This window comes from Coffea arabica, chromosome 6e, assembly GCF_036785885.1.
Source record: "Coffea arabica cultivar ET-39 chromosome 6e, Coffea Arabica ET-39 HiFi, whole genome shotgun sequence".
In the NCBI taxonomy this organism is placed as follows: domain Eukaryota; kingdom Viridiplantae; phylum Streptophyta; class Magnoliopsida; order Gentianales; family Rubiaceae; genus Coffea; species Coffea arabica.
In genome coordinates, this window is record NC_092321.1 from 9,963,059 (window position 1) to 9,989,022 (window position 25,964).

At 36.1% G+C, this 25,964-nt stretch overlaps 2 protein-coding genes across 10 annotated transcripts; both read left to right on the plus strand.

Annotated features, from left to right (window-relative positions):
* The first annotated feature begins 6,865 nt into the window (after positions 1-6,865).
* Positions 6,866-12,474, plus strand: LOC113693720 (protein trichome birefringence-like 16). 8 transcript variants are annotated; one of them, XM_072055139.1, is made up of 7 exons: positions 6,866-7,203; positions 7,287-7,394; positions 7,484-7,574; positions 8,444-8,678; positions 9,478-9,660; positions 10,101-10,296; positions 11,093-12,474. In XM_072055139.1, the coding sequence occupies exons 4-7, from the start codon at positions 8,525-8,527 to the stop codon at positions 11,919-11,921; spliced, it is 1,362 nt and encodes a 453-aa protein (XP_071911240.1). In that variant the 5' UTR covers positions 6,866-7,203; positions 7,287-7,394; positions 7,484-7,574; positions 8,444-8,524; the 3' UTR covers positions 11,922-12,474. The 8 variants fall into 8 exon arrangements, with proteins under 8 accessions (XP_071911240.1, XP_071911241.1, XP_071911238.1 ...); XM_072055140.1 differs by having other exon boundaries at positions 8,453-8,678; XM_072055137.1 differs by having other exon boundaries at positions 7,287-7,574; positions 8,453-8,678.
* A 1,168-nt stretch (positions 12,475-13,642) lies between these two features.
* LOC140009472 (uncharacterized) lies at positions 13,643-24,208 on the plus strand. Of its 2 annotated transcripts, XM_072055143.1 has the most exons (14): positions 13,643-13,767; positions 14,031-14,459; positions 15,097-15,249; positions 15,344-15,556; positions 15,641-15,730; positions 15,922-16,035; positions 17,563-17,832; positions 19,294-19,450; positions 20,532-20,609; positions 21,088-21,188; positions 21,391-21,561; positions 22,601-22,675; positions 23,394-23,480; positions 23,605-24,208. In XM_072055143.1, the coding sequence occupies exons 2-14, from the start codon at positions 14,067-14,069 to the stop codon at positions 23,950-23,952; spliced, it is 2,250 nt and encodes a 749-aa protein (XP_071911244.1). In that variant the 5' UTR covers positions 13,643-13,767; positions 14,031-14,066; the 3' UTR covers positions 23,953-24,208. The 2 variants fall into 2 exon arrangements, with proteins under 2 accessions (XP_071911244.1, XP_071911245.1); XM_072055144.1 differs by lacking the exon at positions 13,643-13,767 and having other exon boundaries at positions 13,811-14,459; positions 23,608-24,208.
* The last annotated feature ends 1,756 nt before the right edge of the window (positions 24,209-25,964 follow it).

Below are 25,964 nucleotides of genomic sequence, written 5' to 3' on the forward strand. Positions count from 1 at the left end.
AAATATCCCATAAAGTACCAACTCTTTATGGCTTTTCTCTATTACATGAACCAAGTATCAGGTTTGTATAGGCATTTTATTTTGAATCATTTAATTTATGTTAAATACATAAATATTTGCAAATAAAATTCAAAAGCCATTACACAAATATTTTTACAGAAATAGCAGTAACCTCCCTTAAATATAAATGAAGTATTTGAAAGTAAAAAAAAAATTGTCCATAACATACCAGTTCTTTACGAGTTTCTTCCATTATATGAATAAAGTACTAGCTATTTATGAGCACTTTACTTTGAATCATTTAATTTATATTAAATACATAAATGTTTATAAGTGAAATTCAAAAAGTGTTTCACTAATATTATTATGAAAGGAAAACTAGTAGGTTTTGTATTTAACATAAATTAAATACGTGAAAGTAAAAAAAGAAATTACCCACTTTTTACTAGCTCTTTACGGGTTTCTTCTATTATATGAATAAAGTACTAGCTATTTATAGGCATTTTACTCTGAATCATATAATTTATGTTAAATACATAAATGTTTGTAAGTAAAATTTAAAAAGTGATATACTAATATTTTTACGAAAAGAAAACTAGTAGGCTTTATATTTAACATAAATTAAATACGTGAAAGTAAAAAAGAAAAAAGAAATTGCCCATAACATATCAGCTCTTTATGGGTTTCCTCTATTACATGAACAAAGTAATAGCTATTTATGAGCATTTTGCTCTGAATCATTTAATTTATATTTAATATACAAATGATTGTAAGTAAAATTCAAAAAGTATTACACTCATATTTTTACGAAAGGGAAACTGGTAGGTTTTGTATTTAACATAAATTAATTATGTGAAAGTAATACTCGCAGGTAATTTAATTAGTTTAATTAGTTACTTAATTAAATGCATTCATTTCATAAACCCTAAAGGATGGGTTTAATTAGTTTAATTGTATGAGTGTCCTAATTAAAGGATGAACTAGCCATTTCTTTGCCCAGTTACCTCTCCATTTGCGCAGCTATTTCAAGCGGTAGTTTCACCTTTTAAAGGAGAAACTGGAAGCACTCAAAGTAGCCGTTGCATGTCCAACGGTCATGCAACAGTACTCATGCCAGAAAAATACACTTCAATTCACATTTTCCACCTACTGCAACTTTCTTATGTCATTGTATCAGTCAACCTAAGGGTATTAAGGGAACTAAAATACTCTCCCTCCTCCAAAATGCATTTTTTATTGTTACTTTTGCTTAGAGGGGCTGACATTGTTAAGAAAATGTCAATTCAAAGGGTGGTAAGAGAGATTTCCAAAATGTTGAGGGAGCTTAGTGATATTTCAAGAAACCTCAGGGGAGGTTTCTGATATTATCCCCAAAAAAAAAGGTTAGAAAAAAGAGGCCTATTTGACTGGAAATACGGCCGTACAAAGCATTAAATTCTCCTTTACGAAGTAGGTACTAGATTTGACAATAATAATATATTTAGTACGGGAAGATGATGTCTGGAAAGGAAAAACTGTAAAGGGGTGTAATCGGCAAATCAAGAACATTACCATAGGAAAGGAAGGTGAGATATACCGATTTTTTTTGTTAATTTGTTTTCTTGCTCCAGGCTCCAATTTCGGCGTCATCAATTTCTAGCAACATCCTTAGCTGGACAATTCAGTTTCAGTTTATCTATTGGATAATTAGTACTACTATCAATTAATGCCGTAACCACTACTGTACAAGCAATATAAGGTAAGACTATAAAAGGGCCGCACGTAATCGACGGGTGCGATTGAACTAGCAAAGCTTCAAGAAGACCCAAAAATGCTAAAAACCTGGGCAGGTAGTTTGCGAGGTTCGGGCATGGATTAGTTAAAGGGGTAGTTTGCGAGGATTGGGAATGGGGTAGTTAAAGATGTCAGCAAGGCATTGGATTCCATTGCTGATTTTTCTTGTGCCCCGTTCTAATTCTCCAACGAGCTAAATCAAATCAATAAAATTTGGTTCCAACTAAAATTTTTACATCCCTTTTAAGATCAATTCAATAAAATTTAGTTCCAATCTAAATGTTTGACCATATTTTATCTTGAATCTATCACGTGATCCATACATAATTATTTTTTTTATGAATAAAATGTTAGATCTCATTTGTAGTTAGACAAATGGCGTGATCAATATTCATTTTTTGCCATTAAAAAGGTGGAATGTGATATTTTTGTATATAAAAAATAACTATATGCGGATCACATGATAATTTTATGTTAAAAGGTGGTCAGTTCTAGCCCATTTTGGATTGCTATTTTCTATCATTTTTGTAGAAAATGTATTATAGTAATTTTATATATTTGAAATAAAAAATTTATTCCTGAAAAATGTAAAAAAAATTTCGGAAAAACATAGCTTTCCAAATAAGTCCTAGGGATCAAATTTTATGAATTTGAATTTATAAAAGACATAAAAAAATTCATTTGATGAAATGTTAGAGACATTTTGAGCGATCTTCTCAAATCAAAATGTGTACTGGGTTGTTATTATTGCATTTGTCTATTGGATTTTACAAAAAAAAAAAAAAAAACCTATGTATGCAATATTTCTCTTTTAGTAAGATAAAACTCTTTAAGTCTCACTCCTTTCTTATTGAAATTTTTTTTTAAAAAAAAAAAACTCCTTTTCTTTTCTTTGTTGGAACTCTATTTTTTTTTTTGGAAGAAGGAAAATTGGAAAAAGTTTAAAAAGGATTACATGCACTAATGAATGAACACTAATAAAAACTTTGAAACGACACACCCCATGTCCCCGTTATTTAGTACCATATTAAAGACAAAATAATAAAAAACCTTGTATTTTCAATCACTTATGTACACTCAAAACAAATATTTTTAAATTTATCTCTTCAATGAAAATTATTTAAAGAGAGAAGCTAAAAGTTAAATCTACACCTCTTCTTTATTAAGTCTACACGGTTTTGCTTAAATTTTAGGGTAAAATACAACGAACCCCTTGTAATTTCACGAAAACACATCTTATCCTCTATCGTTTAGAAACCTCTACATAAACACTCTAAATTTTATAATTACAGTGAAAATTGACCCGTAACCGAGAGTACGACCTATTTACTATGAGTATGCGAGATTACTTTGAAAAAATCTTAAGTTTCATTTCTAGGAAAAGAAAAAGCCGTTTCTCCCTTAAATTATAACTTTTTTTGCCTTTGGTTTTCTTTCATTTTCTCTGATATCTGATCGAACTCTTTCGAGACAAAGCATCAGCAGAAGCAGCAGCTCCACAGCATCACAACGCTCTTTCGTAAGGCTAACATTCGCAAATGCACCAATAGATCTTCCTTTCCAGTGACATCAGCAACAGCATTTAGCAGCTCTTTCAATCTATTTCTTCCATTGTTGGAATCTGAAAAATAATTACTTTCAGTAGAAACAACATGGAACTCCTTAACTTGGGGAGCCAAATTCGAGACAACGAATCTCATTTCTTCAACAGCTTGGCTGAATTTGTCAGCAAGTATAGAAATACTCGAACTTTCATCAGTAAAAGCAAACCCAAAGCCAAAGACAGGCAATGATCTATCTGTGCTTGCATCAAAATTCTTCTGTGCTTTCATTTGCATCTCATGAACAAACTAAAGAGCCACCCTAGAAGAAGGGCCCCCGGAGAAGGCGACGAGGACGTTGTCAGAGGGCGAAATCAGAGCATTAGAAGTGACGGCGAATCTAAACTTCTCGTAAAGGTTGCTTCGGAAACAATCTCCACAGAAGCGGCTGCTATCGCTAGAACCACCACCGCCTCCGCCGGTAACTTGAGCTGAGGCAGAGGAGGAGGAGAATGCCGCTGCCATAGATTCTTTAAGCTTGCATTTGACGCAAAAGGCGGAATCCGAGTTCTTGCCATTGGATAAGAGCTACTGGGTGGACTCAGTAGCCACAGCTGGCGGCGGCTGTGGAAATTAATCATCTACTTTGTCGCCGTTGTCTTCACTGTAGCAACCGCCGGATTGGCAGGTTGCCGAATTGCAAGCCATCACACAAATAGTAGCACAAAGCCCAGCAGAGGAGCACGGGCATACCCCAGGTTAATAATGCTTGTGGAGTTTCTTCTGGCTTCTGGTGGCTAAAAATCGATCACTGCCCGAGATTATCATTTATCACTCGAAGCTAAAAGCCGCATCAACGATGCTATAGTTGCACACCGACGTCTATCTATCACCGTTTGGGTTGCGCTATTCAGTTGAAATAATGTATAGTAGGCTCTTTACCTCTGATTTTCCATAACAGCATAATAACCTCTACCAATATAAACTGGAAATATAAAGTTAGACAAGGGTATTCAACTTGGTAACTCAGTCGGTTCAGAAAGTAATTTTCACTTTAGTTATGAAGTTTAGAGTGTTTATGTGGAGGTTTTTAAACAATAGGAGGGTAAGATGTTTTTTCGCGAAACCACAAGAGGATTTCTTGTATTTTACCCTAAATTTTAATATTAACGGTATAAATTATCGCTACATCAAAGATTTGGAAATAGGAGAAGAGAAATATATTTATCCCTATCCCAATTAGGAAAACAAAATTTATACTTCCTCAGTCTCGTATATTTAGTCATATTTGGGAATATGTGCCTTTTATGCATAGTGTACTCTACAAAAAAAAAATTTCCTTTTGTTCCGCTTTTGCTCTTAAATCATGTGATGGTCAAAGTAAAAAATAGAAAACAATTACATCACATTTGTCTTTATACATCATTAATGAATGACATAAGTAACATTTCAAAGTATAAAATAGTTAGAAATATCAAACATAACAAATATTTTGAAACAACAAAAAAAGAAAAGTACGACACTTTCAATTGAATGAAATGAGTAATTGGTACGCTACATCACACATGCGCTCACATCCAGGTAGCCCGTCTTGTTGGGCTGAGAATGTGACCTGCTCATTGATAATATGGATGATTTCAGAAACCTCCCCTAAAGTTTCTAATACTTTCACTGACATCTTCTAAAGTTCTCAAAATTTCACCGACCTCCCTTGATAGAAAATTGGGCTTCTTTGTTGACATCATAAGGGTCAAAATTACTAGTATGTCCTATGAACTTGGGATTTATTACTATTGTTTAGTTGGAAAAAAAGCCATCCAAAGTAGTTAATTAAACTTAATAGCAATAACACAAATTTGATGGCTAATGCATGAATTAAACCTGGATTAGTGAGTAAGGTGCCAATTGAGTTGCAATATTAGCGCCATTTTTGTGCCTACTATGATTTGATAAGGAGATGGGATCACTTACATGATATTCTAATCATATAAAGTGCAAGGGAAGAAATATATAGGAAGAAACAGAGGAAAAATGAAGAACAAAAACTTGGAAAAAATTGTATTAAACTAGTGTTCCTGATATACGTTGAAGTAACAACAACATAGTGAAGAATCTTCTTGTCTTGAAATAGTTACAACTATAGCAATACATGTACGAATTTCTTTGTTACTTTAACTTTCCTGTACTAGTGTTGCTTGATCAACCATACCGCCTCTGATTGTTGTTGAAGTCTTGATATTAAATATTCAATTTGTTTGTTAGGTGAATTTTTGAGTTGATCATTGACACTTAACTCAAGATATTGCATATTATGTGTGTTAACTGAAATTTTGAATTGATCACAATGTTGAAATCTTGCGCTACATGTATACCGTGAAGATTGGTTGATCATAATAATTCTTATGTTAACGAAAGTTGTATAGCATGCTGCTAAGTTATCATTCAAAAACTTACAGCAAAGAATGATAATAGTTTGAGGGTGTAGAGGTAGTTAAACTGTTTTATATACTATTGCCACTTGAAACAAAAAATTGACCTTTGTAATTTCTGCGCCAAATAACTGTTGCAAGGCAAATCTGGTATTTACAAGTTTTTGTATTGTACTTATACCCCTCAACTTTAGTAAGCATTCTAATAATTTAATCTTCTATTAATACAAGAAGCAAAACGACATCCATGGAATAAAAATATCTTCACACACATGAAAATAAGTAATATGATTTGGACTGCATTGTCACCGAAAACTCAAAAGTGAGGGAGTTCAGGTGAAATTTTGAAAACTTCAAAAGATGTCAGTAAAAAACCTCCTGATGTTTCTGAAATTACCCCTTATAATAAGTGCTGGAAGGATCCAACAAAAACTACGACCCTAGGCCCCGCCACCGAGACTATAACACCAAATAAAAAAGCATAAATTACTAAATCCACTACATTCCTCCCACCCACCCACCCACCAACCCACTAGCGCGGCTGCACCTAAGAAGAATAATTGAGAGTCAATCAAATCTCGAGGAAAGTTCCCCATTTTAGCTAATTAACTAACTAAAGCTTTGACAGACTATCCATTCCTTTCCTATAGTGCACTTTTCCCTTAATTAATACACGATTCATTCGTTTCCCACAATGCACTTCTCCCATAATTAATACAATTAATTCTATCCTTACTATTTGACTAATACTTGCTCAATCCCAATTTTTAAAATTTTTTTTATTAATCGTTCAAGGCCTCTTACTTATAATTCATATCTTCTTATTATTTAATCCGGTCTTCCTCCACCCTCCATACTAAATTATTTCTCACATTTTGAAATCTCTAACTTTAAAAAAATAATGATTTAATGGTAATGTTAGTAGATTTGCTTTCATAATTGTTCTTTAAAAATTAAAATTAAAATTAAAATTAAAATTAAAATTTAATATGAAAAATAAATAAAAATATAAATATTAGTAAAAGAATGAAAATAAGTTTGAGTTTGATAAGTTGACAGATATTTTAAAACATTTTAAAATTATAAACACGGTCACTTTTAATAAAATTAGTCCCGACTTGAGGACCATCCTGGCATCACAGTCAGTCGTCAAACTATAAAATCTGTGTTGAATAGGACGACATCACCGTGATTTTCGCCTCGTCTGCGCTCCGCCCCGCCATCTCTCTCAATTTGTCATTTTCACCTTCTCCTCCCCACAACCACCACCACCCCCATCCCCTCTCTGTCCTCCAGCTGTATTCTTACGTTAAACTTCACACGGCGCCGTCATTTTCACCGCCGCTCCCTCTGTCTCTCTTGCCACTATTTTCGATAAGGAAGCTTGTAGTGATCTGCGGTTTCTGTTTCTGGTAATTAAGATCCGAACCTTTTGGAGGTTCGGCTGTGGCTAATTTCAGGTGAGCGTTTGTGCAATTTATTTTTATGTTATATTTTATTTTATGCTGTAAGTAATCTGAAATGATATGTCTTTTGTGATTAGGCAACGTCGTTTGGCATGCCCTTGTGGTCTCTTATTTTTGCTTTGCTGGAGATGAGGTTGTGCAGAGGACCGCTGAATGTTTCGTGAAATTTAAGCAAAGAGCTGGATGTAGGTGTTGTAATTGTATTCTTGATTTATCTCGGGATCTGCGAATTGATTGATCCGAGATTTATATATCTTCTTTGCTTATATTTCAGGTAGCTTAATGTGGTGTTATATAGCTTACCCCCTCCTTGTTCTAAAATCTTTCTCTAATATTTTCGAAATACATGCAAATCCGCAGTACAGGTTGGGCCATTCATTTTTTTCGTTTTATTGTTTTTGCTCCCCCTGAATGTGATATCTTTGTGAGGAAAATTACTTGTGCTTGTGTGGGTGCAAAAATTTGTTATGGTAAATGCTCGTTATTTTTGCTTAGTATGTAGTTGAGAATTATGAGTGTAAGCTTGAGTTTTTTTTTAATTATATTAAAGTGCTAGTACTATTATTTTACTTTGCTGGAACTTTTAGGTATATTCAGGTTGAAAAAACGTTGCTTTTGTCTTGTGCTGTCCTGGTTATCAGGAACAAATATGCTTGCCAAATTATCAGCTTTTCATGGAAGAAATTGTAGAATGTTGATTAGATGCCTTCAGCAGAGGAACTAAACATGCATTCTTGGTATTTTGCTTCTGCCCTAGCTTGATTCTTAAGCACCTCACTTTGGTGTTAGATTTCATAATGAACAACTTAGATTTGCTAGTAATCCCTGTGCCTAATGATGTTTGTCAAGGCTTGGGCCATTGGACTACATATACTTCGGCTCTTTCTTTCCTGCCTCTATTGATATGTTGTGTTGCAGCTATGATGATAGGTCATGGCCGTAGAATGTTTTCCTCATTATATTATAGATTGTAGTCATAGCATTTTGCTAGTAATCACTTGTGCATTTTGATATCCACTTGTCAATTTTGAACCCCGTCGTACCATGAGATTGTGTAAATTTGAATTTGTTACAGGCTTTCAAGTTTGTTGACCATGCTTCCAATGATTTCTGTTTATTTTCTTTAGTGTCTATTTGCTGTTTAGATGCTTGAGTTATTAGTATCCAATAAGTTTGATTTGAACTGCCAAAAGCAAGAGTCATTGCCTGCCTCTTACCTATTGTTGTGTTAAAGCTTCTACAGGTATTAATATGAAGGAAACTGACAGCAATACATTGAGATGAATTGAAGTCTTCCCATAAACTAGTATTAAGGATGAAAGGAGGCTTTTATGGCTTGAAGGTTGCACAGGTCTCTCTCATCCTCATTGGTTTCGTATGCCTGGCTGTTCTTATGTTGGCATGGACAAAAACTACGTTGCTCACCTCTTTAGATCCACCTGAGAGTGATTTGTCATATTTGACACCAGGTCTGTGTTTTAAATGTGATCCAACATTCAATTTGCTACATTTAATTTTTTTTTTGTTTGCTCTTTTGTGATGTTCTCCTTTTCCGGTTTGCAAGTCCTTATCACAATTGTGGAAATTGAAGCACTAAAGAACTAAGTGGAAAGTTGCCTCTCGTTTCTCTCTGTTATACAACCATTTCCACAGGAAAGATGGGGCAGAGGTATAAGAAAACCTCTCTTACTGAGGAAGAATATACCAGAAAGCTTGTTCTCTTGGTTTTGAAGATGACAAACTAAAATAACATAAAGAATCCTCCCATTTAGTTGAATCCTGGCTGGATTGTTCTATGAAATGGACTTCTAACTTCGCTTTTCACATATGACCAAAATGTTAATAGTGTGTTGTTGCCATGGATGCTTTTTGCCATTGTGATGTATCTTGTTTCTTGGCTTTGCTTCTCAATAATGGAATAGAATTTTGTGGGACATGTAGAACTTGCTTAGTCCGTGTTAGATGTGGAAATGTCTGGAACCGATATATTCTCCTTTGTTCGACTTAGCCTTTTAAAATTGTAGAATATAAATGTCAAAAAGTATATATGTCTTTCTGGTAGTCAATATGGCTTACTTCTTGTCTTATACAGATGTCTATCTGTCGACTCTATATGTTTTACTGCACCATATTTTCTTTCACATACCAGATAACATCATGTCTGTTTATCTCATATCCACTACAATTGTTCATTGGTGTTCCATTCTCTCCATTATTAAGTCATCGGCTTCAGGTAATCAGATTCTGGTATTTCTATTTGTGGTGCAGAAATTCCTTTCAGCATCAGAGAAGCTGCTGGTACAAAAGATGTTTCACAAAATACGAGTAGTCTAAGAGTGGATGAAAAAGACTTTGTTTCACCGCTGAGTTCTAAGGACCTGGAATTCTCTGCCATACAGTCTTCTGCTGAAGATGAACATCATCAATATGTGAATTCTACACAAAGGCAAGGTGGGATATGGAATATAGTCATGTCTACTGTTGGGAGTATGGTACTTTAAAAAATTCGTCATCCCAGCAAGATCAAAATCAACAAACTCATTAGTAACTTTGGCACTAATATATATTTTTGGCTTGTGATTATTCCGAATCAATTTGGCATTTTTCTTTGGAATATAACTACATTTAGTATATGGGTTTTGTTTCATGAGGAACTAATGTTCTCTGACACCTGATGTGTGCAAGCCATTTCAAATATTTTATTTATCAAAAGAAAAGGAACTTACAAATATGCTTTACTGGTGCACTGAGTGGTGACAGCATGGAAGCACATCATATTTCTGATGTTACACATTTAAGTTCATCTTTTTCACTTTAAATTTGATGTATAGCTAAAAGGATCTCATCAAACACAAACTACTGTACTGAGTCACTGTTTTCTCTATTTCCAGACTGTAACTTTGGAAAAGGTAGATGGGTTATTGATGATGCTCGACCTCTGTATTCTGGATTGGGTTGTAAGCAATGGTTGTCATCTATGTGGGCTTGCCGCATGACTCAGCGCACTGATTTTGAGTACGAGAAATTACGTTGGCGGCCAAAAGATTGTGACATGGAAGATTTCACAGGTCCAAAATTTTTGACAAGGTAAGTCTTATTTTCTCCTCTATGTTCATCATGAATATGTCGAAATTCAGCATTACATATTTTGCTTGCTTGTGCTGCCAACCAAGCCTCAACCTTCCTACTAATTAATTGAATTGAGAGCTGAGCTTGAGTGCCTGTCTGGGAGATTGAATCATCTGGAAATAGCCAAATTCAAACTTGAGCTCGAGCTTGTTTAGCTTAATGAAAGAGAAAGGAAATTGCAAATTCTGACTAGATGATGAAAAAGAGAAAACATGTGAATGAAATATTGCATGTTGAAAAAACTAGTTTGACATGTCATCTTGTGTGTCAGAACAATTACTTGTCATCTTGGCTAAGATTGAAGTGCAAGTGTTTAACATAATCAAGATAAAAACATTTCTTCTGTTTTAGGTTCAGTTACCATGCAAATTCTTTCCCCATATCTGATCGTATACTGAATCAAAGACTGCCCGATTTTACATCTCTCAAATGTTACATCCAATTTAAATTCAGTCCCCTCATAAAGGAAAAGTGGATCTATTGTTTATGTGTGTTTCAAGGTTTAGCATTTTGAAGACGGAGCTCATCTGTTGACTTATTCTTTTGTGTGTGATACCTTCCATTGCATGCTGTCGTGCACCTCATGCAGTGTGGAAACTTTTATTTGAAGCATGTTTTAAATGTTCTTTCATGTGATATAATTTCTCCATTCCATGAGCTGGATGATATCTTGTTTGCCTTTTTAATAGTTTACTCTCTCTCTCTCTCTCTCTCTTCTTAACTTTGGAGTGTGGCTCTTGGTGAATCTTCTCAGGATGGTGAATAAAACTCTGGCTTTTGTTGGGGATTCATTGGGTAGGCAGCAGTTCCAATCTATGATGTGCATGATCACAGGAGGAGAAGAGAGGCCTGATGTTCTTGATGTGGGAAAGGAGTACGGTCTTGTCAAAGCTCGTGGTGCTACACGCCCTGATGGTTGGGCTTATAGGTTCCCGAGTACCAACACTACCGTCCTTTACTATTGGTCTGCAAGTCTCTGTGACTTGGAGCCCCTTAATGTCTCTAATCCGGCGACTGATTTTGCAATGCATCTGGATCGGCCACCAGCATTTCTGAAGCGTTTTATTCATAAGTTTGATGTTCTTGTCCTAAATACAGGACACCATTGGAACAGAGGGAAGCTTAAGGCCAACCGATGGGTCATGCATGTTGGTGGTGTGCCTAACACCAATAGGAAGATTGCTGAGATTGCAGGTGCCAAGAATTTTACTGTGTATAGTATCGTTGGCTGGGTAAATTCACAGCTTCCCAGGTATCCAGGCTTGAGAGCATTCTATCGGTCAATATCACCAAGACATTTCTTTAATGGAGATTGGAATACTGGAGGAACCTGTGACAATACCACTCCTCTGTCTGCTGGAATGGAAGTTGTAGAAGATGAGTCTATCGATCCCGTTGCTGCTGGGCCAGTTAAAGGAACTGGTGTTAAGCTCTTAGACATCACAGCTTTGTCTCAGCTGAGAGATGAGGGTCATATATCTCGTTACAGTATTAAAGCCACACCAGGAGTGCAAGATTGTTTGCACTGGTGCTTACCTGGTGTTCCAGATACATGGAATGAAATTCTTTTTGCACAAATCTGATCCGTTAAAGTTTTGTTCTCAGTGCTGGAAATCGTGTCTGTTATTTGTAATTTGGAAGTACAAAGAGTCAAGACACCCTGAAGAGGAATCTGTAAGTGGATAGTGCTTGCTGTTCAGTCGAGTGGCTCATTTGAAGCCTGCAATCGGGGGCAAAAATTTTTGAAGGGAAGAGTTTCACACGAGAGTCAGAAGGTTTATTGTTCGCTTAATTAGCCTAAACCGCCATTATTTTATTTTGTAATCAGAGTTCACCATTCTAATTAACTAGTAGGATACCCGTTACAGCTAGCAGCAGATGCGTATTCACATTCTTAAAGGTCATTCCTTGTAGTTTTGTCCAAGACTCCGGAATGCAAGTGAAGTGAAGTGCATCTGGATTGCTGATAAGAGGGGAAGCCATATATAGTGTAAGAGGTAGACCCCTAAATTCAAATTGGTTCTGTAATCAGCCGGACAGGCGAACTTTGTAGGTCAATACCATATGGTAGCTGCAATCAAAAGCCGGACTCAATAAGTCTGCTAATGCCAATTCAGACGCGATGGCCTTTGATAATATTTGGCTGTTTCCGTAATCTGCATTTGATGGATTGGTAGATGCTTTATTCACAGCTTAATGTTGAGATAACAAAGAAGTACTCTCATGTAGTAAGCAGGCAAATGGCAGAGATAAATGAATCGTGCGGTATTGAGGATCAGGCCTAATAAATGGGGCAATTTCCTGGTTATTATTTTTTAAGATTTGCAGAGCTACAAAAGCGCATCACAGTTCCTTTTCAATTGCTTCTGTTTACCGCAAACTTTTGGTTCACTTGGAGCTCACTCCAAAGGATGAGGGCCTGGGCGGTTGTCAGACCAGGCAGTTCACGGCCTAGATGAGGCCTCAAAAATTTGTGCGGCTCAAATCACGTTTTGTAATTCGATTTTCACGTTGTGTGAGACCCATAAAAATATTGTTTTAGTGTTACTCGCTGTTATTCTATTGTTACATCTTGTACAGATAATGTTACATCATATATAAATGATATTACACTTTTCGGAGCGATTGTTCTGACAACCGCTCCAGCCCCGCGTCTCACTCGAAAGACGCAAGTATTACCATGTAATTACCTGAAGTCAGAGGTGTTCTCTATATGATCTTCTGACTTCTGAGAGTTAGTGTAACACGGGGACGATTAGATGGGGGTAGTCGCGACGCTCGAAGACATTGTTCTCGGTGCTTTTCCTGACCTTCATAATTCGTTGAAGCTGATATTGGGAATTGTTACGGCTTAGAAACAAGGAGGAGTCCCACGTGAGAGGTGGGGTAACAAATTCTTAAAAAATTGTTTCGGCTGATGTTGGATTTTACGTCTCACTATCATATCATAGCGTTGAAATCGCTATCGATACTAGCACAATCTTCAAAGAAATCATTATATTATTTCAACGCTATCTATACTAGCACAATCTTCCAAGAAATCATTATTGTTTTTAGTAATTGCTATTATAATAAAATGTTTCCTCGTAATAATGGAGAAATGGGTCTTGGTGCATCGACCATTAAATAAATTTATGTTTTCTTACATTTTTCTCATCTTTGATCAGGGTATTAGTTGTCCAGCCCCGGCACTCGCCAAATGTCCAGTCGGACACTCGGCAAATGTCCAAGAATACAAATCAGTCTGGATAAACTCGGACAGCTAGCCTTCCATGCTGGCATTAGCTCCACTTAGCCTATTTTCATAAGCAACTTTATCGTTGTGCGGACTTGGTTGGGATATTAATTACTCACTTATTAAGTTACGTACAACTATTAAACGATCCAGATGCTGGCTTTCATTCGCTTGCTTGCGCTCGTCAACCAGAGGTACATTTACATGCTAATATATTAAAAAAAAAAAAAAAGAGTTAACTCTAAAAAGTAAAAACAAACAAACAAAGCCAACCAAAGAATAAAAGAAATCAAATCAAATCAAACCCCACCAACATAGCCGTTAACGCTTCATCGCTTTCTCCGAGATCCCATTTGAGCAAAACATCTTTTTCATTTCCATCTTCTCTTCACATTTCCGTTCTCTTCCATTTCCTTTTCTCCCCGTTTATAGTTTTGCTTCCACTCCAAAATCTCAGGTTTATCGGGTGGGGCGGCTTAACGATTTTGTTCAAATGGCGGAGGAGTTTGCGAGGGCCGTGGAGGACGGCTTAAGGCTTTCGAAGCGAATCTACTTTGGGAAAGATAGGGCTGTTGCGCCTCCCAAGCCGATCATGCCCATGGACAAGACGCCCCAGCAGATGTATTTGCCCACGGCCGTCATGATTTATGCCGTCATCGGTGACCCGGCTATCGTCGATAACCCTGACGTTCCCAGCTATCAGCCTCACGTGCACGGCAGGTGCGATCCTCCCGCGCTCATTCCGCTCCAGATGAACGGCGTTTCGCTGGAAGTTGATTGCTTTTTGGACACGGCTTTCGTTACCGTTAGCGGCTCCTGGCGAGTGCATTGCGTCATGGGTAGCCGCGGCTGTGATTGTCGTATTGTAATTCCTATGGGTGAACAGGTGAACACAACCCCCCTTTCACAAAAGGAAAAAAGATGAACTCCTGTTTGATAGAAGTTTTTGAACATGTGTTTTTTTACCCCTGATCACGTGTTACTTGTTTTCATGGGAGGGACGAATCAAGCTGCTCGAGCTCAGCTCAAAAAAAAACAAAAAAACGGCCGGTCTGAGAATTGTATACGTAATCAAACCAAGTCTCTTTCAAGTTCAACGTCGTAATCTCATAGAGCTTACAGAACGGTAACATGCTAATGTCAAACAAACATAGTTCAACGACTTCAGGAAATGTGCGCCAAGCTTTTAGTCTCCTATGACCATGCAAAAATTGCAATCCTGGTGCTTTCTGTTAAGTTTCATTGCAGAAAGCTTTCCTTGTTTTGATACATACGGCTAATGGATACTGCCTTAAATTGCTCCTTTTTAACTTACTTGAGCATTTAGAAGGACATCACAATTTAAGAATATTGCCTTCTGGGTTGACGAGTTGCAACCCAGTTAGTTGTTTGGTTTGACATGCATATAATCTTCATGCTTTTTCAGATTTTAGGTGTTGTACTCTCAGAATGTTTTGCTGTTTCACAAGAAGTGAAACAATGATGGTTGTTTGTTCTCAAGTAATAAATTATTTGGCTAACAGGGTTCAATTCTAGGTGTCGAGGTTGAGGTGCCCAAAAAATCATATTCTACTCAATTAATTTCTATGGACGACGAAAGAAATGCAGAGAAGGGAGCCAAAGCTGAAGATGTGTGCTTTTTAAAGCCGCATATCTTCACTCTTACCATACCACAGGTGAACCTATGCGCATTTTGTGATTTTTATTGTTTAATTTTTACCTGTTACCTGTTACGCACAATTTTTATTTTATTTTATTTTATTTTTTCAGGTTGATGGGGGATCAAATCTTTCTGTTAAGGTTAAATGGTCTCAGAAATTATCATATCATGATGGCCAGTTCACCTTGAATATTCCCTTTAGTTTCCCTGACTATGTCACACCTGCTGGAAAGAAAATTTCTAAAAAGGAAAAGATACACCTAAATGTGAATTGTGGTCCAGAAACAGAGGTTTTGTGCAAGACAACCAGCCATCCTCTCAAGGTAAAGAATTACTTAGGTTAATTTGTTATTTGATGTAGTTTTGAGCAAACTTTTAACTGACAAAATGAACTGTGGCATCTCTAGGAGCTAAGGCGCCAAGCAGGACAGTTGGGTTTCTCATATGAATCAGAAGTTCTTACATGGTCAAGTTGTGACTTCATCTTTACGTATAATGTAAGGCCCTACCCGCTTTTGTTTATGTAAGTTGCATAGTACTTCATTCTTCTAAAATCAGACATTATGGTGTTTTTGTTTGGGAAGAAGAAGAAAAATGGAAAACAAAATGAAAGCACAGAGCAAAATTATACAACACGAATTCAGCTCTAGATAACTCATCTCTTGCAAATCTCTATCTGTCATTGCAGATTTCTACCAGTCAAATGTATGGTGGTGCGCTTTTACAATCTCCATCACTGTTTGACGTTGATCGACGAGAAGCTTTCTGCTTCTATCTTTTTCCCGGAAACCAGTCTAGAAAGGTTGGTTGAGCACCTTTCCTTTTGGCTTTTTGACATTGAAAGAAATTTTCTTTTGCAATTAACTTCTGAAAGGCAAGAAGAGAACAAAAGAATTTCTTTTAACTATTTTCGGTGTGCCTTCCTTAGACAGTTGGTACATGATCATGCTCATGGTAGTTTATTCTGGATACCAAGAGCACCTTCAGCCCTGACTGTAAATTTCAAATTAGGCAAATAATTTGATAATTTTCTGTCCCACTTAGCTTATTCTTTTCTTCTCGTATCAAAGTGTTACCTTTGTCTCATGGTTGCTTTCTAATTTGGTCATATGGTCTTTATGGCTACATATGTACGTAAATGTTCATGCCAAGATATAAATGATGTACTTTATAAGAGATAAAGATCTTGCTGCAACTTTAAACATGCTTCAGGATGCATCGGAAGTGACCAATCACGAGCAAGAATACTGAATTTTCTTTTCTTTCTGAATTTAACTTTCACTTTCTCTTGATGTTGTCAATAGACGTTAAATGCCTGACAAAGAACTGAAGAACCTGAGAAAAGGGATTCAAAAGTTAACGTGTCATCAATATTGCACGGATACAGTCTAAGATACTTTCTTTAGAATATAAAATGTTTGTGAGTAGCACTACTTACGATCTGACTGGCTTCCACTTGGCTCTTGTCATTATGAGGATGTGCTTGAGTTGTCAGAGTTGTTTACAGAAGCAATGCATTCTTGAAATCCAAATGGTTAGGTCATGAATTGAGTCAAAATGTAAAATCTAAAGCTCAGCTTTTATTTCTATATCCTCTTTTATGGGGTCATCTGGCATTATGTACCCTTAATGTGCTTCTTTGTTTATTACAAAGCAATACGTTGATTGTGTATGAAGTGAAAAAAGTTGTATGTGAAACTACTGAGCATAATAACGTACTTGAAGCTGCAAAGTTTGTTGATTCACTCTTAGTGTTGGCTTTTACCTTAGACACCAGTTAAGAACGTATTTGGTCAGCTTTGACATTTTGACCTGGATTAAAAATTTAATTCCTCTTCTGTTTTTTACTAGCACTGGTTCTCTTCTGTCTTTTGAAAATTACTGTTGGTTGCAATGTAGCCATATTGGTACTTAAAGGAGCAAATACCAGGATGTTTTGTCAAACCACTAGAAGGTTATTCAATCCTATATACATGGTCTTATCTGCTTGCAATCTGTAAAATTATACACATATAGAGCTGTGGAGACTTGTGTAGGCCAAAAGGTTTTTGGAGTACTAGATGGTTAATCCGTAAACATGGTCTTATCTACTGTTAAACTGTAATATCATAGACATATATAGTTGCATAGATATATGTTCAACAAAAAAGAATCAATAGGTTAAAGAGTTTCCCACACTTTGCTGGACTGATCTGCTCTAGAGAGAGAGTGAGATATGTGAGCTCCATTACATCCTCTGCTTGTTAAGTTTCTTTTACTTTTTGAGAATGCTTAATGAAGTTTTCATTTAAAAATTGGATTCATGTGATCTTCTACTCATATCTCATAGGTCTTCAAGAAAACATTGATATTCGTCATAGACATAAGTGGAAGCATGAGGGGAAAGCCTCTTGATGATACCAAGAATGCTATTCTTTCATCTCTGTCAAAGCTTGACTCTGAGGACCTATTTAATGTAATAGCATTCAATGGTGAAACTTATATATTCTCATCAACACTGGTGCCAGCTACCACAGAAGCTATTGAGAAAGTCACTGAGTGGATTAACATGAATCTTATTGCAGGCGGCAGTACAAATATTTTACTTCCTTTGACTCAGGTCTTAATTCTTTTCTGGCACAAGTATACCTTCACATATTCTGGCAATGTATACATATTCCATCCCTCTAGCTATATCTCTCTCTCTCTCTCTCTCTCTCTCTCTCTCTCTTTTTGGGTGTTTCTCTGGAGAATTAGGTTTTATTTGATTACTATTTATCCATTTGAATGCCGGGTATTCAACATATCTAAATGGGTTCTAGAATATAATTCAATGGAAGAGCATATGTTGTGCATGTAAGTTTAATGTTTCAGTCAACATTAACATTTGGCATAACCAAACTACATGGCGAGATTTTTTGTTTCTAAAACAGAGTACATAAACTAGTTATCTAGACCTCCAAAAAACAGTGTTTGTCTTAACGCTCGAAAAAGGATTGGTCTTTTTTAGGACAATTCTTTGGTGAAATGCTGACATTTTAAAGTTGCTGTGCCAGATCCATAGAAGAATTGCCACGCTTTCTTAACCTATGCTAGTTAGAGATGTTATATAAGAAATTGTTAGAGGAACCTTTAATCATATGATAAGTCAGTAAAGCTTGCTTCATTTGGTTAATTCAGTATTTGAGTCAATTTTGGTTCTATCTCTTTCAGTGTTGTATACATGGTTTTGACAGATTTTTACCCTTTATAGAGATTACAATAGACAGTTTTTCCTTGACTTTTTTCCCCTAACAAAACCACGTTGAGATGGTGAGAGGTTGACGGTGGTGAAGTAATGGCCATGACTTCGTTCAACAAAATAAGCATCATACATACTTGTATGAAGGATAGCTTTCAATAACCTTATTTTGAAAAAGCTTTCAACATAGAATGATCCCTGTAGCACCTTAAGTACCTCTTATCCTGAGATGTGAGAGGTTAAGAGTGATGAAGCAATGGCCATGATTTGACAAAATAAGCATCATAAATACTTGTATAAAACATATATTTCAATAAAGACACTTTAATGAAAAAGCTTTCAACTAAGACTGGATGAGTAATGCAACCACCAAGAGATTCAGGTATTCCTGTACATATTCATCAGTCATTGCAACTTGAAGAATGTCTTCAAAATGTCTTCAAACCTGTTGTGTCAAGGCACAATATTTAAACAGATGACAAATGACCTTCCCATTTGTATAGAAATAGGTTTAGAAGGAGTACTACATCCTTTATCTTTGAGAATATCATCTGGTGACAAAGCTTCACTGAGTAATCTTGACATGAAAATGTTTATATATATGTATATGTATTTCTTAATGACAATCTTCTATCCCTGACATTCTTTTTAGAGTTTGTATGGTACAAAAACTTAAAGCTTAGATGTGTGTGGTATGGTTGCATGCTGACTCATGGGATTGGTACACAAATGTGCCTATTGGGCTAGTTTTACCTTAAGTTTGTAGAAATCTGAATGTTTGTGTCTACTGTGTCCCCGTGCTTATGAGAAGTTCCTCTTATATCAAATTTCTCTGCTCAGGCAATGGAGATGTTATCTGATACCAAAAGTTCCATTCCTATTATTTTTCTCATCACCGATGGCGCCGTTGAAGATGAGAGACGCATTTGTGATGTTATAAAACGTCGCTTGATGGATAAGAGAAAAATGTTCCCACGAATTTATACATTTGGGATAGGTATGTTTATCTTCGATTATTTGCTTATCACTTGTAGTCTATCAGCTTTAATACAATATCAAGGAGAAAAACACTTGCTTTTCCTTATCCTAACTGCTCAATTCCTCCTCCCGTAAAGGTGTTTCTTAAAACTTGGTCCAATACTGATTTATTTTTTTCCTTGAGAAATCCTTGTCTAGAATACACTAGAAATTGGGTTCCAGTAGCCAAAATGTTGCACGGCCATTGTATTCATACAAGCATTGTTCCAGCAGCATACCTTGTTATAGCAATGAAAAGAGGAAAACAGATATGGCTTATTATTAGATATTGACAATTTAAATTGATTTCTCCAGAATTATTTGTCATTGAGTCATTTAGGAAGTGCATAATTCTTATGCTGCTTGCTTCTTTTTTTATTCATTTTCTTTTGTTGTTCAATTTTAAAGACTGAAGAGAATGGGCATTAACCATGTCAAAGTTCAATTGCAGTTGAAATAAATGAGATGAACAAGGTGGTAGCCCCTAACATGCCTACCATACAAGAGTTCCAGATCAGCGTGTTATGTCCTGAGTGATCAAATTAATTTCAACATTTCCCCCATGGTAGTAAAATGTAAATTGTTTGTCAACACTTATGCTGTTGTGCATATAAGTTAACCAAAAGAAGAAACTGTAATCCTTTGTAGTTGCATTATTTACATTCTATCATCTAATGGTTTGTTACAAATTTTAAGGAGTAACCTCTTCGGTTAATACTTAAGTGATTCCTTTTCCTTCTATGTAATGTGGCTTCTCTCTGTATTCATTGCCTTATGGTGGAGAGTTCTATCTTCCTTTAATCACTGCTCTGGACTGCTATTCAATAGAGAGCTCAAAGTTGTCCTAATTGATGCCTCTAGATTGTTCAGAAAAGAAAAGCACCATATCGAGGTTGCTTTTTAAGAGGGCAAAGGTCATGTTTCTGCAAGACACTTTGGAGTCCAATGATTGAATATACATGTAATCCATCAGTGTTTCTCTGGTGGATGAACTACAACCAATTATTCTAACAGATGAGCTTTTATTTGTTTGTTGCCTTCTAATTCCAGACACTTTTCAGGTTCATTCTGTAACCATTATTTCCTTCGGATGCTTGCGATGATTGGCCGTGGCCACCATGATGCTTCTTATGATGCAGGTATGCTTTGTGTTTTGATATTGTCTTAGAAGAAAATTTTCTGCTGAGGGGGAAGCTTTGACAGCAGAACCTATGAAAATTATGTTGATGGAATAAACTAGTTGTAGTAGAATTTGTGCTTTAAAATGGAAAGGGGAATCACTGTACTTTGTGAGCAGTGACTGAGAATTGGGTTTTGTAGGTTTGGACAGGTCGAATTATCATACTAATGATTTTGTTTCAGGGAGATATACCCTTTTCACAAAATAGACTTTTCTTAAATTAAAAAAAAACACACACACACACTTTTCCATCTATAATCCAGGGACTCGCATTTATTGGCCCCCTGGGTTTAGACAGTTGCCAGGTTTAACTTTACTTGTCCAAAAGACTAACACTTTGTGGCGCAGTTAACTAGTGTCTTGAGGTCACTCATTAGACAAACCTAAATAAATTTCACGCCTCTGTTTTTTAGTAATACACCTTGGTGTTTTGTTAGATTCCATCGACGTTCGAATAGAAGGCTTATTTACTAGAGCTTCATCCATCATTCTGGCGAATATTGCCTTGGAGAATGTGGGTGATCTTGATGAATTTGAGGTATGATTGCATCTCCCATGTCTGAATACATCTGGCACCCATTGCTTAATCAATTGATAGGACTACCTGACATCAAATTGATAGGATATCCTGTGTCTGCATATATCTGTTATCCATTAGTTCACTTCAATTTCAAGACAGGTTGTCCTATCAATTGGAGTTCAACCATGTTGTTTAATAAGTTTGTTTATAAACATCATAGGTGTATCCTTCTCGAATTCCAGATCTTTCATCTGTAAGCCCGTTGATAGTATCAGGGAGGTATCAGGGGACATTCCCTGATGCCCTTGCAGTTTCAGGAATCTTTGCAGATATAAGCAATTTTTCTGCAGACCTGAAGTTACACCATGCAAAGGACATACCTCTTCACAAGGTGAGACAGACATCTGGTGTGCTACTGTATATAAATGTACCCTTAGTCACCTAGAGATTGTAGCTTAGATTCTCTTTCTATTTTATCCTGTTCTTGAAATTTGTGTTTTTATTTTAAATTTAACATCTTATTTTTACTGGCCTTGTTACTTCAGATCTGTCCAACAAAAAGAAATCCTCGGCTATCAAAAGCAAAAGATCAGTAGTTATAAAATTTTACAAAATTTCTTTACTTTTCTTCTATGAAATTGTTCAGTTTTTCTTAATTTAGACTGGAAGGTCTTCAACTGAAGGTCAAGCTTGATATATGTCCATGACATTGGCAAGCATTAATATGTTTGCATGTATTTCTTTTAACAGCCTGTCCAGCCAAAGAGGCCAATGGAAATAGAAAGAGATACTTGAAAATACAAAAAGAAGAGAAGGGAAAATGGTAGTCCTTGTCCTATTAGGGCTAAGAACCTCTTATCTTATAGTGTCATAAGTTGGACAAGCAGCTGAAGTTCTGAGGAAAAAGCAGACCCATAGCGGCTGAAATTCTGAGGGAATGTGCAGGGATCATTCATAGCCTAGATTTGCTTTGCTCATTCTGTGAAAAAATATGGTAACAAAGAATGTTGAAGGTCTCATTCTGAGATTTGTTTTGTTCTAGTGATATCTATGTTAAAGCTCACCGTGTTGTTGTTTGATGGGATGCTAACTTCTGAATTGATTAATCAAGCACCCAATACTGCTAAGTGCTTTATGGAAAACAATATCAAAGATGGATAATACTTTCAAAACAAATGCGACATGAACAAAAGAGAAGATACGATACTAGGGTTATTATGATAGCAAGTGCCTATTAAATTGAAAGGTGCCAACTCTTCAAGAAGTACCACCTGGATGTTTCATGTAGATAATGCTTTTAGTTTCCTACTATAGTTGATCCCAAGAGTTATGAAGTAATTCTCCACAGTATGTTAGAACTGAAGTATGAAGGGAGTGATATGTCCAAAAGTTCTCTGCTACCCTCTGACAAATTGTTTTATGTCTAGCAGGTACAAGCAAAGCAAGAGATTGAACTACTCACAGCAGAAGCCTGGTTTGCAGAAAATAAGGAGCTTGAGACAAAGGTCATTTCAGTTCTGACATTAGGATTGCATGACCTTCAAATAGGTCCAATGAATTAGCATTGATAGGCTTATAAAATGTTGGGTGCATGTTTGATAAGTGCTGAAAAGGATTTCCACGTTTGCTGACTAAATTCTGAGAGTTGAACCTGCATTTGTAGTTTGTGTGCCGGTTGGTGTACTTATTTACCCAACTTAATTAACACTATGTATGCTAAACCATAGGAGGGTAAAGTGTAATTTATCTATGAATCATAAATCTATTAGGCAGAAAATTAAGTTAGTTGAATATCCTAATTTTGCAAGAACTAGAATTAAGAATTGAAAATTCATAATAGTTGAATAATGGGTGTGTTAATTTGTGTTACTTATAGTTGATTTGAATTGGACTATAAACTAATTCCATATGCGCTAATTACTGGTTCTGTTTATAATATATTATGAGAGAGGTGTAATTAACAAATTGTTGCAAGGAAAGTGCGATGAAATTTTGGCTTATCAAGAATTGATGTAGAAAAGGTTTTGGAAGATATATATATATTTTGTATCATCATCTGGATTCTTCTGCAAAAATTTCGGGGATTTGGCCTTCTTGCTTATATTTGCTTGCCCAAAAAGAGCCTCAGCATTTGAGTTTGCTCAGCAGTTCACCATTATTATCGCGATCTTCCAGTTACTTTTGAGTACTAAGTCATCACGGAGTTGCTTTTCCTATTCGCAGATTGCAAAATTGAGCCTTCAGAATTCTGTAATTTCTGAGTTCACTCATTTACTCTTGCTTGAGACTGACACGGTGAACAAAAAACAGGTTTATGTTACTCCCAGAAAAGCTTTAAATTACAAGTTTTTTAATTGCTCGACTTCTTTTTTTCATTGCTTTATACTTTCCAATGATGGTAAGTTATCACCTGTTTAATTGGAGCTGATTCTAGCAGGTTCCAAAGAAAGTTGATCCTCAAAGAGCTGAAGATCCAAAGGCTCAGAAAATAATAGTGAAACGGAACCTTGGAGTTGGTTTTGGCAACTTAACGGCTACAGCTGACAATATTCCGCCAGGATCTGATGAAACTAAACCTCCAGAAGCAGCTGAGCTTATAGTAAAGGCAGCATCTAACTGTTGTGGGAAACTCTGCGATTACTGCTGCTGCATGTGCTGTATTAAAGTATGCTCACGGTTGAATGACCAGTGTGCAGTTGTCCTAACGCAACTCTGCGGTTCCTTGGCATGCCTAGGCTGCTACACTTGTTGTGGTGCATGCTGCCCCGGGCAGGATGGATGAGAACTTATGGCGTCTTGCAATTAACCATCTTGTATGTTTGTGCTCGATACGGCATACTGTATTTATCCTGTTCAATGTACAAAATTATACCAACCCAGCCATGGCACCTCGTACTGTTGGTAATACAGTTGTATGTTTTTCGTTTGTGTTGACCTGTGTTATTAGCCCACTGTATCTTGCAAACACACTACTGACTTTGTTGTAACAATGCCAGAGACACCTGCATGCATAAATGTAATCAATCTTTTTGGAGTTATCTTTCGAATGGCAAAAATGGGAGCAACCAATTTAGTTACTCAAATCTGTCAATTTGTATATCTAAAAAAAAAAATGCATTTTTTTCGATTATCTATATATTTTTCTACTTTTTGGCAAAATGCAATATTCATATATGATATATCAGTAGGTTCAGGATTCAAATCTTCCAAGGAGCATCGCATCATTGGTAATGGTGGCAGTACAAAGTCGAGATATTTTGTTCCATAAGCTTGCAGCAATTAGAGATGGTCTTCATTTGGCGAAGAATAAGATATGAGATCAGATTCCAGTGCAGCTATTGCAATGTCAAGAACGAACGAGTACATATATATGTCCCTAGAGGAGGAGCCTTCAAATGCAATCAAAGATACAAATGCTTTTGCCTTTCTTTGACAATAATTAATGTATTCCGTGAATATAACAAAGCGGCTGACTTTCGAGCTGAACATTTAGAGGATGTTGGCAGCGTATTTTTGCAAAGCAGTTACCCCTAAGAACTCGTTCAGATGATAGGAGTGAAAAATGTATATTTGCATGTATATTTGCGGGTCGGGCTTGGTTGCCAGTGCAACACGTCGAGGGTTTGGATATGGAGCTATACCAGCTTGGACCCGATGCGATCTGCCCAATTTAAATTGATAAGAATATTTTTCTTTTAAAAGTTTTAGTAGACACCTCCAACTTGATGCGTTCCCAATTCAGCCGCTTGTTATACCGCAGTTCTAAACTGTGCGCTAAATGTGTATTAGTCACTAATTTATTATCATTTTTTTTAAAAAAATTCCCTCAATTTATTAGCACGTTTGAGTGCACATCAATCACTTTTTTTTTTAACTTCAAAATTTCATGTTATTAAATATGCATTAATGGCAAAAAAACAGGCACAAATCATGCAACAGAATAAGAGATCTAAAGATTTATAAATACACCAAATCACTAAGCTGCTAATTGTGGATAACAAATTACAAAACTTAAAGGACTGAATTTATTCCCGAAATTTGATATTTGCAAAGGTTTCCTTCCCTGTAAATTCAGTGGTTTGCTTTGCAACAGTACAGAGTCATATTTCCCTCAAAAAATTTAGTACATCATCTATTCATTATCCCATCCCTCTCCATCTTCCCTTCCCCCAACCATTTGTCTTTTTCTGTGTAAGAAATCTTAGGTTCAAGAAGTAATAACAATATAGCTGCCATTCATCTTAACTCTTTTCAAACAACCGCTACTTGTGTTCTCTGAATAATTCGCTGTTTCAACTTGTCCATATTGATGGAAAGGTTGGAATACCTCAAAGTGAAAAAAAAAAATACTTTATATTATAAAATACTTTTTTTAGAACGTTGTTATTGAATAGTAAAATTTATTACAAAAGAGGCCATAATTTAACGCAAAGTTGAGGTCTCACGACCTAAAGGTTCTAGGTTCAAATCTCCTTTCCCATTTCTCGCTTCTTAAATCCCACTTTTTTCATGCTGAAAAAAAAATTAAAAAAAAAGGATAAGGTTGGGAAAAAAAAAGAATAGTAAAATTCACTATTTCTTTTCTGAATACAGAGGAAAAGGAGGATTGGGTGCTGAAACTATCAGGAATGAGATTCAAATCATGACAAATAACTTGGGAAGCAGCAATAGCATGGCCTTCAAGAACACAAAGGGCAAATGCCCTTAAGATAACAAGATCAGTATACTTCAACTACTTAACAATTACTATCAAAAGAAAGCTTTAATAAAAAAAGATGTTTTATCGATTATAAA